Here is a 15,768-nt window from a genome sequence, read left to right on the forward strand (position 1 = left end):
AGATGTCTGTCCATATCAATAGATGTCTATCCATATCAATAGATATGTATATATATATCAATAGCTGTCTATCCATATCCATAGATGTCTATCCATATCCATAGATGTCTATCCATATCCATAGATGTCTGTCCATATCGATAGATGTCTGTCGATATCAATAGATGTCTATCCATATCCATAGATGTCTATCCATATCCATAGATGTCTATCCATATCCATAGATGTCTGTCCATATCAATAGATGTCTACCCATATCAATAGCTGTCTATCCATATCCATAGATGTCTATCCATATCCATAGATGTCTGTCGATTGCAATAGATGTCTATCCATATTCATAGCTGTCTATCCATATCAATAGATGTCTATCCATATCCATAGATGTCTGTCCATATCGATAGCTGTCTATCCATATCCATAGATGTCTATCCATATCCATAGATGTCTGTCCATATTCATAGATGTCTATCCATATCAATAAGTCTCTATCCATATCCATAGATGTCTATCCATATCCATAGACGTCTATCCATATCCATAAATGTCTGTCCATATCGATAGCTGTCTATCCATATCCATAGATGTCTATCCATATCCATAGATGTCTGTCCATATGAATAGATGTCTGTCCATATCAATAGATATCTATATATATCAATAGCTGTCTATCCATATCCATAGATGTCTATCCATATCCATAGATGTCTATCCATATCAATAGCTGTCTATCCATATCCATAGATGTCTATCCATATCCATAGATGTCTATCCATATCCATAGATGTCTGTCCATATCAATAGATGTCTGTCCATATCAATAGATGTCTATCCATATCAATAGCTGTCTATCCATATCCATAGATGTCTATCCATATCCATAGATGTCTATCCATATCCATAGATGTCTATCCATATCAATAGCCGTCTATCCATATCCATAGATGTCTATCCATATCCATAGATGTCTATCCATATCCATAGATGTCTATCTATATCCATAGATGTCTGTCCATATCCATAGATGTCTATCCATATCAATACATGTCTGTCCATATCCATAGATGTCTGTCCATATCGATAGATGTCTATCCATAGATGTCTATCCATATCCATAGATGTCTGTCCATATCGATAGCTGTCTATCCATATCCATAGATGTCTGTCCATATTCATAGATGTCTATCCATATCAATAAGTCTCTATCCATATCCATAGATGTCTATCCATATCCATAGATGTCTATCCATATCCATAGATGTCTATCCATATCCATTGATGTCTGTCCATATCAATAGATGTCTGTCCATATCAATAGATGTCTATCCATATCAATAGCTGTCTATCCATATCCATAGATATCTATCCATATCCATAGATGTCTATCCATATCAATAGATGTCTATCCATATCAATAGCTGTCTATCCATATCCATAGATGTCTATCCATATCCATAGATGTCTGTACATATCAATAGATGTCTGTCCATATCAATAGATGTCCATCCATATCAATAGCTGTCTATCCATATCCATAGATGTCTATCCATATCCATAGATGTCTGTCCATATCAATAGATGTCTATCCATATCAATAGATGTCTATCCATATCCATAGATGTCTATCCATATCAATAGCTGTCAATCCACATTCATAGCTGTCTATCCATATCCATAGATGTCTATCCATATCCATAGATGTCTATCCATATCAATAAGTCTCTATCCATATCCATAGATGTCTATCCATATCCATAGATGTCTATCCATATCCATAGATGTCTGTCCATATCGATAGCTGTCTATCCATATCCATAGATGTCTATCCATATCCATAGATGTCTGTCCATATTCATAGATGTCTATCCATATCAATAAGTCTCTATCCATATCCATTGATGTCTATCCATATCCATAGATGTCTATCCATATCCATAAATGTCTGTCCATATCGATAGCTGTCTATCCATATCCATAGATGTCTATCCATATCCATAGATGTCTGTCCATATGAATAGATGTCTGTCCATATCAATAGATATCTATATATATCAATAGCTGTCTATCCATATCCATAGATGTCTATCCATATCCATAGATGTCTATCCATATCAATAGCTGTCTATCCATATCCATAGATGTCTATCCATATCCATAGATGTCTATCCATATCCATAGATGTCTGTCCATATCAATAGATGTCTGTCCATATCAAAAGATGTCTATCCATATCAATAGCTGTCTATCCATATCCATAGATGTCTATCCATATCCATAGATGTCTATCCATATCCATAGATGTCTATCCATATCAATAGCTGTCTATCCATATCCATAGATGTCTATCCATATCCATAGATGTCTATCCATATCCATAGATGTCTATCTATATCCATAGATGTCTGTCCATATCCATAGATGTCTATCCATATCAATACATGTCTGTCCATATCCATAGATGTCTGTCCATATCGATAGATGTCTATCCATAGATGTCTATCCATATCCATAGATGTCTGTCCATATCGATAGCAGTCTATCCATATCCATAGATGTCTGTCCATATTCATAGATGTCTATCCATATCAATAAGTCTCTATCCATATCCATAGATGTCTATCCATATCCATAGATGTCTGTCCATATGAATAGATGTCGATCCATATCAATAGATGTCTATATATATCAATAGCTGTCTATCCATATCCATAGATGTCTATCCATATCCATAGATGTCTGTCGATTGCAATAGATGTCTATCCATATTCATAGCTGTCTATCCATATCAATAGATGTCTATCCATATCCATAGATGTCTATCCATATCCATAGATGTCTATCCATATCCATAGCTGTCTATCCATATCCATAGATGTCTATCCATATCAATAGATGTCTATCCATATCCATAGATGTCTATCCATATCAATAGATGTCTATCCATACTCATAGCTGTCTATCTATATCAATAGATGTCTGTCCATATCAATACATGTCTGTCCATATCCATATATGTCTATCCATATCCGTAGATGTCTATCCATATCAATAGATGTCTATCCATATCCATAGATGTCTATCCATATCAATAGATGTCTATCCATATCAATAGATGTCTATATATATCAATAAATTTCTATCCATATCAATAGCTGTCTATCCATATCCATAGATGTCTATCCATATCAATACATGTCTATCCATAACCATAGATGTCTATCCATATCAATAGATGTCTATCCATATCCATACATGTCTATCGATATCAATAGATGTATATCCATATCCATAGATGTCTATCCATATCCATAGATGTCTATCCATATCAATACATGTCCGTCCATATCCATAGATGTCTATCCATATCCATAGATGTATATCGATACCAATAGATGTCTATCCATATCCATAGATGTCTATCCTTATTCATAGATGTCTATCCATATCAATAAGTTTCTATCCATATCCATAGATGTCTATCCATATCCATAGATGTCTATCCATATCCATAGATGTCTGTCCATATCGATAGATGTCTATCCATATCCATAGATGTCTGTCCATATGAATAGATGTCTATGCATATCAATAGATATCTATATATATCAATAGCTGTCTATCCATATCCATAGATGTCTATCCATATCCATAGATGTCTATCCATATCAATAGCTGTCTATCCATATCCATAGATGTCTATCCATATCCATAGATGTCTATCCATATTAATACATGTCCGTCCATATCCATAGATGTCTGTATATATCAATAGATTTCTATTCATATCCATAGATGTCTATCCATATCCATAGATGTCTATCCATATCCATAGATGTCTGTCCTTATCAATAGATGTCTGTCCATATCAATAGATGTCTATCCATATCAATAGCTGTCTATCCATATCCATAGATGTCTATCCATATCCATAGATGTCTGTCCATATCAATAGCTGTCTATCCATATTCATAGATGTCTATCCATATCAATAGATGTCTGTCCATATCCATAGATGTCTATCCATATCAATAGATGTCTATCCATATCAATAGATGTCTATCCATATCCATAGATGTCTGTCCATATCGATAGATGTCTATCCATATCCATAGATGTCTATCCATATCCATAGATGTCTATCCATATCCATAGATGTCTATCCATATCCATAGATGTCTGTCCATATCGATAGATGTCTATCCATATCCATACATGTCTATCCATATCCATAGATGTCTGTCCATATCCATAGATGTCTGTCCATATCAATAGATGTCTGTCGATATCAATAGATGTCTGTCCATATCAATAGATGTCTATCCATATCAATAGATATGTATATATATCAATAGCTGTCTATCCATATCCATAGATGTCTATCCATATCCATAGATGTCTGTCCATATCAATAGATGTCTGTCCATATCAATAGATGTCTGTCCATATCCATCGATGTCTGTCCATATCAATAGATGTCTATCCATATCAATAGATGTCTATCCATATCAATAGCTGTCTATCCATGTCCATAGATGTCTATCCATATCCATAGATGTCTGTCGATTGCAATAGATGTCTATCCATATCCATAGATGTCTATCCATATCAATAGATGTCTATCCATATCCATAGATGTCTGTCCATATCGATAGATGTCTATCCATATCCATAGATGTCTATCCATATCCATACATGTCTATCCATATCCATAGATGTCTGTCCATATCCATAGATGTCTATCCATATCAATAGATGTCTATCCATATCCATAGATGTCTATCCATATCCATAGATGTCTGTCCATATTCATAGCTGTCTATCCATATCAATAGATGTCTATCCATATCCATAGATGTCTATCCATATCCATAGATGTCTATCCATATCCATAGCTGTCTATCCATATCAATAGATGTCTATCCATATCAATAGATGTCTATCCATATCCATAGATGTCTATCCATATCCATAGATGTCTATCCATATCAATAGATGTCTATCCATATCAATAAATGTCTATCCATATCCATAGATGTCTGTTCATATCCATAGATGTCTATCCATATCCATAGATGTCTGTCCATATCAATAGATGTATATCCATATCCATAGATGTCTATCCATATCCATAGATGTCTATCCATATCAATACATGTCTATCCATAACCATAGATGTCTATCCATATCAATAGATGTCTATCCATATCCATAGATGTCTGTCCATATCAATAGATGTCTATCCTTATCCATAGATGTCTGTCCATATCAATAGATGTCTATCCATATCCATAGATGTCTGTCCATATCAATAGATGTCTATCCATATCCATAGATGTCTATCCATATCAATACATGTCTATCCATATCCATAGATGTCTGTCCATATCCATAGATGTCTATCCATATCCATAGATGTCTGTCCATATCAATAGATGTCTATCCATATCCATAGATGTCTGTCCATATCAATAGATGTCTATCCATATCCATAGATGTCTGTCCATATCAATAGATGTCTATCCATATCCATAGATGTCTGTCCATATCCATAGATGTCTAACAAGATTAGATAAAATGGAAGGATGATACAGCATATCAGGCTAATTTCTTAAAATAAAATTTAGCTTCTATTGTGCCCATTAAAACATTCCTGAACACCAATTGTCCATATGGTGCACTACGGGGATCAGGACCTTGTCCACCATATGGGCAATTGGTGTGGAGCAATATTTTAATGGGCACAATAAAAGCTAAGTTTTATTTTGAGAAATTAGCCTGATACGTTGGCTCATCCTTCCCTTTTTTCTCATCTGAGTTACTGCGGCTTCTCTGACCGGATCCCGGTGAGGCGATTTGGCTCCACACTCCGAATGGTGAGTGGACTGAGTTGTGCATTTGTTGTATCTAACAAGATTATCTTTATTTGTTCCTTTTAAAACTTCTGAACTTTTCCGGTGATCTGGGTTTTATCATAAGTCCACGTTTTGATGTACAGTAGTTTTCTGAAAGTTGTTAATATTTTATTATAATTTTATTAACATTTACAAATCTGAATTTTCTCTTGTACCACACCTTTAATGAATTCAGTGATAGAACAGAAACTTCCAAAACATCTGCAATATCAGTTAATCACTGAAGCTTTATTGTTTTACCAAGGAATTATCAAGTTGAGACAGTCCCTTTGAAAGTACTTCATTTTGTATACTTTTAATAGCTGTTTTTTGTTATTTTTACAGGGATTTGTATTTTACAGAAGCAATAAAATCAATAAGACCACAGTAACGGAATTCATTCTTCTGGCATTTTCCGATTTACAGAGTCTACAGATTTTACTTTTTGTATTTATACTCTTGGCTTATGTATCGTGTATTGTGGGGAACAGCGTCATACTTGTCTTAGTAAGGTATGAGCATTTGCTTCATACACCAATGTATTTTTTTATTGGCACCTTTGCTCTTATGGAAATAATATTTGTATCAGTCACTGTTCCAAAACTTCTAGCTACTTTAATAGAAGCTAACCGTAAGATATCATTTATTGGATGCTTTGCCCAGTTGTATACATTTGATTCTTTGGGAGTAGCAGAATGTTATCTTCTAATAGTTATGGCTTTTGATCGGGATTTAGCCATTAACAACCCTTTGCACTATTCAAGAATAATGACCCAGATTCATTGTATTGAACTTGCAGTTGCCCCATGGATTATTGGATGTTTCATCATTGCCATACCTACGATATTTACAGCTGAATTGGATTTTTGTGGACCCAATGAAGTCAACCATTTCTTCTGTGATTTTGCTCCATTGCAGAATCTAGCATGTTCTAATCCTATAATCAGCAACCTGGTCACAAGTTCAACAACTATATTTGCCAGTTTTCTTCCATTCTTGATCATTTTAGGATTATATATCCACATCATTGCCCTAATCTCAAGAATTAAAAGCACTAGAGGCAAGAAGAAAGCCTTCTCCACCTGTTCATCTCACCTCACTGTAGCCTCCTTGTTCTACAGCTCAGGCATTATTATATATGCTAGGCCTAAGGGCAGTCAACATGACAAATTTCTTGCACTTATATATATTGTCATTATCCCATTTTTAAATCCATTTATTTATACCTTAAGGAACAAGGATGTGAAAGCGGCGCTAAGAAAATCGAAATTACTAAGAGCCCTTGGTCAGATAAGGATAAACCACGTTCACTTAGTCCATTGCAGATATTCATAAAAGAAAGAAGGAACAAAAAGGAAAAGATATTAAAATGTTACAAACAATTGTTTTATGATTCCTCCTACAATCAAATCAACAGTTACATCTACAGATTAGTGGATCGACCCATGGAGGATGGACCTAGAGTCAAATTTCCTGAAATTTACAGGTCTACGTGAATTTGGAAACTATGTAAACCAATTTACAAAGATCATAAATATATACAAATAAATAAATGTCTGACGCCATTTCACAAACTGCTGAAGACTTAAGAGAGTGAACTAATGGCGTCAGGCATTGCCAAGAAACCTTCCCCATAATGCACTGCAGCTATCACAATACATGGTCTAGCCCAGCTAATAAGGGGGCCTATCACAGCCGGTATAAAATATGAGGGCCAGCCAAGGTGCGCTATTTTATGCCTGAACAATATATGGATAACAGGTCAGAGTTCATTGCTGCTCATTTCACGTAGGGTTAGAAAAATGCTTGAACCTGATTGTGATTTACTACAGCAGAGTGGAAGCACATTAAAAATGGGAGTGCTAGCCTCATCTGCAAATAACAAGCAAAAGATTTAAGTGATATAGGGAAGTGCTGGACCTGAATAGTCAGTTTGACTGTGAATTGATTGATTTGTTAAATACTGCAGTGACAGCACCTTAGCACACATTGCAAGCAAGGAGCCCTCTGTCCTAATTTTGCTATTAAATAAAATCCTAAAACCAAGGTTTTTGTGTTACAGAAAGCGTGCTTTCTGGCTTTAGAGATGGGTAAGTCCTATATTTTTGTTTTAAAAGACAAATGAAAAATCTCCATAATTCAGAAATATATACAGAACTGTCTTCCTCACGAAGTGTGCATGTTTTCAAAAAAATATATGTATTTTTTTTGTATACTTTTGTCGTCACTGAATTTTGGGTCTTCTATCCTTTGGATTACGAGCTCGGAGAGAATGAAGACACAGGACAGGATGTTTGTGTCTAAACATACTCTAAAAACTTTATTACAAAACACAGGGCTAATATACACCCTAAAGGCAGGAAACGGATTTGCCATATATGGTTCGATTATACAGTTTACCTGAACAAGCGAAAAAAGCTAGTTTCTGTATGCTTTAAAATATTTAATTAGACTTATCTAGTTAGCAAGGTCATTTCATCTTTCTGCAAGAACACATTATTGCTACACTAGAAGAAACATCTGGCCAGGGAGAATCACTTTATCTTCTCCCAAGGACACGCTATTGATACAAGAAGGAACATTCATAGCTGTTGTTTTCACCTAAAATAACTGTCAGACTTATATAGCACAGATGGGGCCTTTAAACTTGAGGGACTCCATCTTCTGCTATAACATTCCATCCTTTTGTTCCTTCATTTATCAATACGAATTTCTATGTTTTCTTTTAGTACAATGCTGAATACACATTAAAAAAAGCTTAAAAACCAAATAAACCGCAAGACACATTAGCAAAACCTGTAAAATAGCTTGTACTATACCAGCCAACCACCCACCGATACCTTTAAACCAATTTGCGGGATTTAGAAAGGAAAATCTCTGTGTGGAATTATTGGCCAAAGTATCTGAACAGTTCACTCAAAAGTTTATCTCTTCCCATGAGACCGGGACAGCGAGAAAGGGTATGCTAGTGGACGTAACAGGGGCATGTGTACATATCCAACAATTAGCAATAGTCTGGTTTTGCTCCTTTAGTCCATCGATTAGAGAAAGATGGTGTCTAATGAATCTATTGTCATCTCCATCTGTGGCGCTCAACCTAGTCCATGCACCTGTGGTTGTAAGTATGCAGGTAAGTATAAACAATGTCATCATTCTTTGTCCGCTGGTTCTCCTAGTATCTTTTTGCAATGGGACGCGTGGATCCAGGTCTCTTTTCCCTCTAGCTTAACGGCTGTACTTGTGGTCAACAGAACTTGAAAGGGTCCGTCAAACCGTGGATCTAGGCTTTTCCTCACGTGTCTTTTTTTAACCACCCAGTCTCCAGGTTGCAGCGTATGGCTGCAAGAGTCTTGATCTGGATCTGGAAGAGAACTGAAGACATTATCATGTACTTGCTTAATCTTTTTGTGTAAAGCCCTCACATAAGAACTTAGCACATGGTTGTTCATTTCTAATGCTTACGGATAGAAACACCCTAGGCTGGGTACGTTGCCAAACAATATCTCATATGGAGAGAGTCCAGTCTTTTTATTAGGCGTGTATCTTACTGAAAACAGAGCAAGCGGTAAACAGTGCGGCCATGGTTTTCCTGTCTCAGCCATGGCTTTCTGAATTTTTAATTTCAATGTCCCATTCAGTCTTTCCACTTTACCACTACTTTGTGGGTTATATGGGGTATGGAATGCTTGTTGAATTCCTAGAGCTGACATGACTTCATTCATTATTTCACCTGTGAAGTGTGTACCTCTGTCACTCTCAATTACCTCTGGTACCCCATACCTGCAGACCACCTCCGCAAGCAGTTTCTTTGCGGTTGCCGCAGCCGTGGCTTTGGCAATCGGGAAAGCCTCTGGCCATCCTGAGAACAAATCAATACAGACCAACACATATTCCCATGATCCTGACTTTGGCAGCTGAATATAATCAATTTGCAGTCTCTGGAATGGATAGAGGGGCCGGGGGGTGTGTTTGGGTGGTGTTTTAACTACTCTACCCTGATTATGTGTAGCACATATCATGCACCCTTGTACCAGGTTTTCAATACAGGTGGAGAATCCTGGTGCCACCCAATGTTTCTGCATCACACTCATCACACCCGTTTTAGATTGGTGTGTCGGCCCATGTAGTATCTGGGCAGCTGCTGGGTACAGTGCCCTTGGAAGGCATTGTCGTGTCCCTTTCCCCCATACCCCATTTGCTTCATTCAGGCATGTGACGCGCCCCCTGGACCTGTGCTGCTGCTGCTGTGCAGGGGGAATACCCGGAGCCGGATCGCTGGGGGTTGTAGTTCTCCGTGGCGGTGACCCGGTCCGTGCCCAGGGTGGTCAAACCAGTGGCAGTCTAAATGTTGTAATAAGTGTCCGACTACGCCACCCGTGGATTGCGGTCAGTGGGGACCGCCGCTGCGCTGCCGACCGCTGAGGCTGATGTTGGTTGCGCAGCCGAGTATGGGATAACTCCCCATGGGAGGAGTATTGCCTCAGGGCAGCTAATGTGAGAGATGATGGGAGTGATGGTGTGAGCGTCCCAGTACTAATGGTGCTGGTGCGGCAAGGAATCACAGAGACGTGTGGTGCAGTTCAGGGTCTTTACTGATGGTACAAGGCAGACCCTCCCGGGAGTACTGGCTAGTATAAGGGGCCTGGTCAGTCTGCGAGCCAGCAGGAGTTCCCCTGGCCAGGTGGAGTTGTAGGCCTCCCTGTTAATCTGCACTCTTCCTGGCTACCTTGCTGTCAGCGGTTACAAGTAGCCCACGTCCCTGAGTATACCGTGTGGTGCTCACCCGTATGGCTGGTGACTTGGGGCCTTCTGTTAGCCTCCGCTCCTGGATGGCAGCGCTGGTCCCTTCTCTGTGACTGAGCCTCCGGGCTTCTATGGCCAGAGGACCTGGTATCCCCTGCCGGCTGGTTTCTGCTGCTGGGTGTATATCAGTCCCCACAGCCTCGGACTCCTGTGTCCGGCTTTAGTATCTTCGTCCAGGGCGAACTCTGCTCAGCTCCAGCCCCTGGACTTCTGCTACTGCTCCTACAGAGCTCCTGTTCTTGCTTTCCCTGTGTCTGGAACTGTCTGCAGCTCCACTCTGACTCTGACTACTCTAATCCCGCCCCAGACCCAGTTTTAAAAGGGCAGATTCCTCCCCTCCCAGGTCTGGGCGGACCGTGTTGCATGTTTAGGGATCCTGACCAGAGAAACCTCCCACTTGCTCTCAGACATAATATCTCTATTACTGTGGCAACCAGACCCCTGGGGTGTCACATTCCCCCCTAGTAAATTTTAGTACTTCGGGACTAAACACATTTTTAAAGAAACATATATACAAGGTATAACAATAACAAGACAACATATTTACAAGAAGCTTTAGTCTGTAGAGGTCACGGCGTTTCCGTGACCGGGTGTCCATATCACCCAAGGTGAAGTTTTAAGGGAAGTAGGGGACCTGTCCAAAGCAAACCCCTTGCGTTGTCCTTGGGCGTGGCTGCAAGGGTAGACTAACTACTTTGGGCCGCAAGGAGGCCACGCCAGACAGGTTTTCTCTTCCGCGGCCGTCTTCACAAGAGGCACCAAGGTGCAACTATCTACAAAACTGTTCCGGTTATCCAGTGTCCATAACCTGTTAGTCCATAAAAATCTACAGGGTGACTGAGAAACATAATTAGTAACAGGCAACAAACATAAACCATAAACATTTTTCAATAAACAGTCAACTTTACAGTGCATTGGTTTAGATTCTCCAGCGAGCGGGCATCTGACCTCTAGTGACTCTAGTGGACCTACGGAGCTCCTAACTGGTTCTGCACTACAGGGTGTAGGAGGTGTTATGGGCAAGCTGGGCAGCTTTCTGCGCACTCTTTGGCTCACTAGGGGCACGGCAGGCTCACTAATAGCAGAGGGTTGATCCTCCTGTACTGCTGGTGTGGACTCTTCTGCCTCTTGGGCCGGCTGCTCTTCCAGCTCTACTGGTTCCTCTGTAGGCACTTGCGGGGCTGGCTGGAGAAAGGTGAGGACGGGTACCACGACAGCGCCGTTTACTTGTGTCCAAGATCGGGGGAAGTCTCCGAGTATGGTACTGATCATTTCTTCCCTTTCCTCTGCGGGTTGAGGGTTTTCTTGATCTTCTTCAGGGCTTTGCAGCTGCTCGGGACACTTCTTCAGGTGGTCTCTGGAGACAATGGCTGTGGTTTCTCCTCCATCCTTACTGATTACGCAGATTTTTGGGTTCTCATGGCTTGATGGCAGTACGGTGTACGGGTCCTTCTCCCACTGGTCGTCCAACTTGTGGAGCCGCCTCTTCCTCTTCAAGACCTGCTCTCCAGGTACCAGGGGAACAGCGGGAGCATACTGGTTATAAGCCTTCTCTTGCCTTTCTCTAGCTTGAGACAGACTTCGCTCGACGCTCTCCTGTACTTTCCGATACTGCTGCTGCCTTTCTGTATCCCAGTCTGCCTCTGGCGAGGTGTCCTCAGGCGTCAGGACTCCCATATCCAGGTCAATAGGCAGCTTACCAGGTCTTGCTCTCATTAGGTAAGCCGGGGTACAGTTGGTGGAACCTACAGGGATGTGGTTATACAGGTCCACCAGATCGGGCAGTTTCTCAGGCCACAGACTGCGTTCTTCCAGGGGCAATGTTTTCAGCAGATCTATCACCACCTGGTTCATCTTCTCGCAGAGTCCATTGGTTTGAGGGTGATAGGGCGTTGTTCTTATCTTCTTGCAGCCATACAGGTTGCAGAACTCCTGGAAGACTTCCGCTTCGAAGGCTGGTCCTTGGTCTGTCAACACTTGGTCCGGGTACCCTTGTGGACGGCAGAAGTGCTGCTGGAAGGCTCTAGCTGCTGTTTGAGCCGTTAAGTCCTTGACTGGGACCACCACCAGGAACCGGGAGTAATGATCTACGATTGTGAGGGCGTAGACATACCCAGATCTGCTTGGAGCCAGTTTCACATGGTCCAGGGCTACCAGTTCCAGTGGCTGTCTGGTGATGATGGGCTGCAAGGGAGTCTTCTGGCTAGCACGGTCCTTTCTTCTCAGGTGGCACGGGCCACAGTCTCTGCACCACCTCTCGATGGCTCCTCTCATGCCTACCCAGTAGAACCGTTCACGCAACAAGAACTCCAGCTTCTTCCATCCGAAATGCCCTGCTCCGTTGTGGTATGCCTCCAGAACCATAGCCGCGTCTCGTCTTGGGACCACTACTTGCCAGGTCAACTCATGTGTTCGAGAGTTAACCATTCTCCGGCACAGCTTCTCCCTGTAGAGGAACAGCTTACTTTTCTCCTTCCACAGTTGCTTGGTCTCCACCGGAGCATCTGGGTCAAGACTGGCATCGGCCTGGGTCAGCATTTCCTTCACCAAACGGACTGCGGGATCACTGTCTTGCGTCTCCGCCCAGCTGTAGTGGGGCAAGGGATTGAACGTCACGGAGCGCCTGTCCTTCACACGGTGGGAATACAGGGTAATCCCATGACGGTGGAACGCAGGGAGCTCAACTTCTTCCAGATCTTCTGGATCTTCCCCTACGTCCGGTAAGTTCGGCATTCTAGACAGGGCATCCGCGTTGGCATTTGAGCGTCCTGCCCGGTATTTGATGGTGAATTCAAAATTGGACAGGCGGGCCATCCATCTCTGTTACAGGGCACCGAGCCTTGCAGTGTCCAGGTGTGTCAACGGGTTGTTATCCGTGTACACGGTGAATTTGGAGGAGGCAAGGTAATGCTTGAAACGTTCGGTCACTGCCCACACTACTGCCAGGAACTCCAGCTTGAATGAGCTATAATTCTCAGGGTTCCTCTCCGTGGGCCGTAGCTTTCGGCTGGCGTAAGCGATTACCCATTCTTTCCCTTGCTGGATCTGGGACAGTACGGCTCCTAGCCCGATGTTGCTTGCGTCCGTGTGGAGGATAAAGGGCTGGCTGTAGTCTGGATAAGCCAGGATTTCATCCCCCGTGAGGACCATCTTCAGCTGGCAGAAGGACTCCTCTTCCAGCTTTTCCCACCTAAAGGGCGGCTTCTGGTTTTTGGCTTTTCGAGATTGACCTATCAGGAGGTCCTGCATAGGGGCTGCCATTTTGGTGAAACCGGGAATGAATCTTCGGTAGTAGCCTACCAACCCGAGGAACTGCCGCACTTCCTTTATGCTGGAGGGTCTTGGCCAGTCCTTAATCACGGTGATCTTATCAGGGTCAGGAGCCACTCCGTCAGCACTCTCCACGTGTCCCAGGTATTGCACCTTTGGTTTCAGGAGGTGACACTTGGAGGGTTTCACCTTTAGGCCGTAGTTTGCCAGAGCTTCGAACACTTCTGCCAGGTGTTTCAGGTGGTCCTCGTAGGTCTTGGAATAGACGATGACATCGTCCAGGTATAACAGGACCGTCTCAAAGTTCCGGTGTCCCAGACAGCATTCCATCAACCGTTGGAAGGTTCCTGGTGCATTGCAGAGCCCGAACGGCATGCAGTTAAATTCACTGAGACCCATCGGGGTGGTGAATGCGGTCTTCTCCCGGTCCGCCTCTGCTACAGGAACCTGCCAGTACCCGCTAGTGAGATCCAAAGTAGAGAAGAAGTTAGCAGATTTTAATGCAGCTAAGGACTCTTCTATCCTTGGTAACGGGTACGCATCTTTGTGTGTGATACGGTTGACCTTCCTGTAGTCTACACACATTCTCATAGTGTTGTCTTTCTTTTTCACTAAGACTAGTGGAGCTGCCCAGGGGCTACAGCTGTCCCTGATTACCCCAGCCTCCTTCATGTCTCTAAGCATCCCCTTGGCATGTTGATAGTGTGCCGGGGGTACAGGTCGGTATCTCTCCTTTATGGGAGGATGGTCTCCCGTGGGGATGTGGTGTTCTACCCCCTTTACTCGCCCGAAGTCTAGCGGGTGTTTACTAAACACTCTCTCGTACTCTTGAACCACCCGGTAGACTCCCTGTTTTTGGTGTGAGGGAGTGGAGTCAGTACCCAAATGCAGTTGCTGACACCAGTCCTCCATTGGTTTCTTAGAGCCGTTACCTTCCTCTGGTTGAGATGGAGGCAAGGGTTCCACGGCCTGTACAGAATTCTGGTTTATGGTGAACAATTTGGCTAGCGTGGCATACCGGGGCAGGTGTACTTCTGTCTCCCCGATATTTATGATGCGAACGGGCACCCTGCCATGGCGTACATCGACCACCCCCCGTGCTGTCAAAATGGTGGGCCTACTGTCTGAGTAGACGGGTTCTACCATTGCTTGGTAGTCTCTACCTCTTAGACCAATAGCTGCCCGGCACCAAATCATCATCTCACTTTTTGGGGGCATGGCAATAGGGAACGGGTCACACATTCTCATGCTACCTATCTCACCACCAGATAGTTCCACCTGTTGCCGCTTCATCAGTGCCCGGATCTCTTTTTGGAGCACACGCTGCTGGCCGGAACTGGCGTTCTTGTCAACCTGCTGTAAAATGAGAATCACCTCTGCAAGACAATTTTCAATCACATTAGTTCCCAAGGTTATTCTAGGGTGACTCTCATGACGGTCTATGTCCACTATTATCAGTCCTTGTGCCGCCAGTTCGACTTTACCGATCTTAATGGTCACCTCTTTGAATCCCACCTGCGGCACGGGCTGACCATTGCTGGCGATGATACTCAGGTCGTCATCTGGGTAGCGGGTTATGTCCGAGTCATTCCAGTACTGCTTGAAGAGCACGTACGGGATGGTGGTGACCTGTGATCCGGTGTCTAGTAGGGCACTCATAGGAATGCCATCCAGTACCACAGGCAAGATTGGACATCCCCCTACGTATTTATCACGCCAGTTTGATGGGCCTGATGGTCTTATGCCTGGGGGTTGGCCCTCTACCCCAGGTTGTGCCCGTTTAAATGACAGTACCTTGCCACAT

General features: G+C 42.4%; 1 protein-coding gene across 1 annotated transcript in view; it reads left to right on the forward strand.

The window, feature by feature from the left end:
• Positions 1 to 7,226, forward strand: part of LOC141152596 (olfactory receptor 6N1-like) — a 51,699-nt gene extending 44,473 nt beyond the window's left edge. The window contains exon 3 of the mRNA XM_073637150.1: positions 6,237 to 7,226. Coding sequence (XP_073493251.1) covers positions 6,237 to 7,226 — 990 coding nt within the window. The remainder of the gene's footprint in view (positions 1 to 6,236) is intronic.
• The last annotated feature ends 8,542 nt before the right edge of the window (positions 7,227 to 15,768 follow it).

The sequence above is a fragment of the Phyllobates terribilis genome, unplaced genomic scaffold (genome assembly GCF_046119375.1).
Source record: "Phyllobates terribilis strain yellow unplaced genomic scaffold, ASM4611937v1 Scaffold_6__1_contigs__length_29720123, whole genome shotgun sequence".
Taxonomy (NCBI): Eukaryota; Metazoa; Chordata; class Amphibia; order Anura; family Dendrobatidae; genus Phyllobates; species Phyllobates terribilis.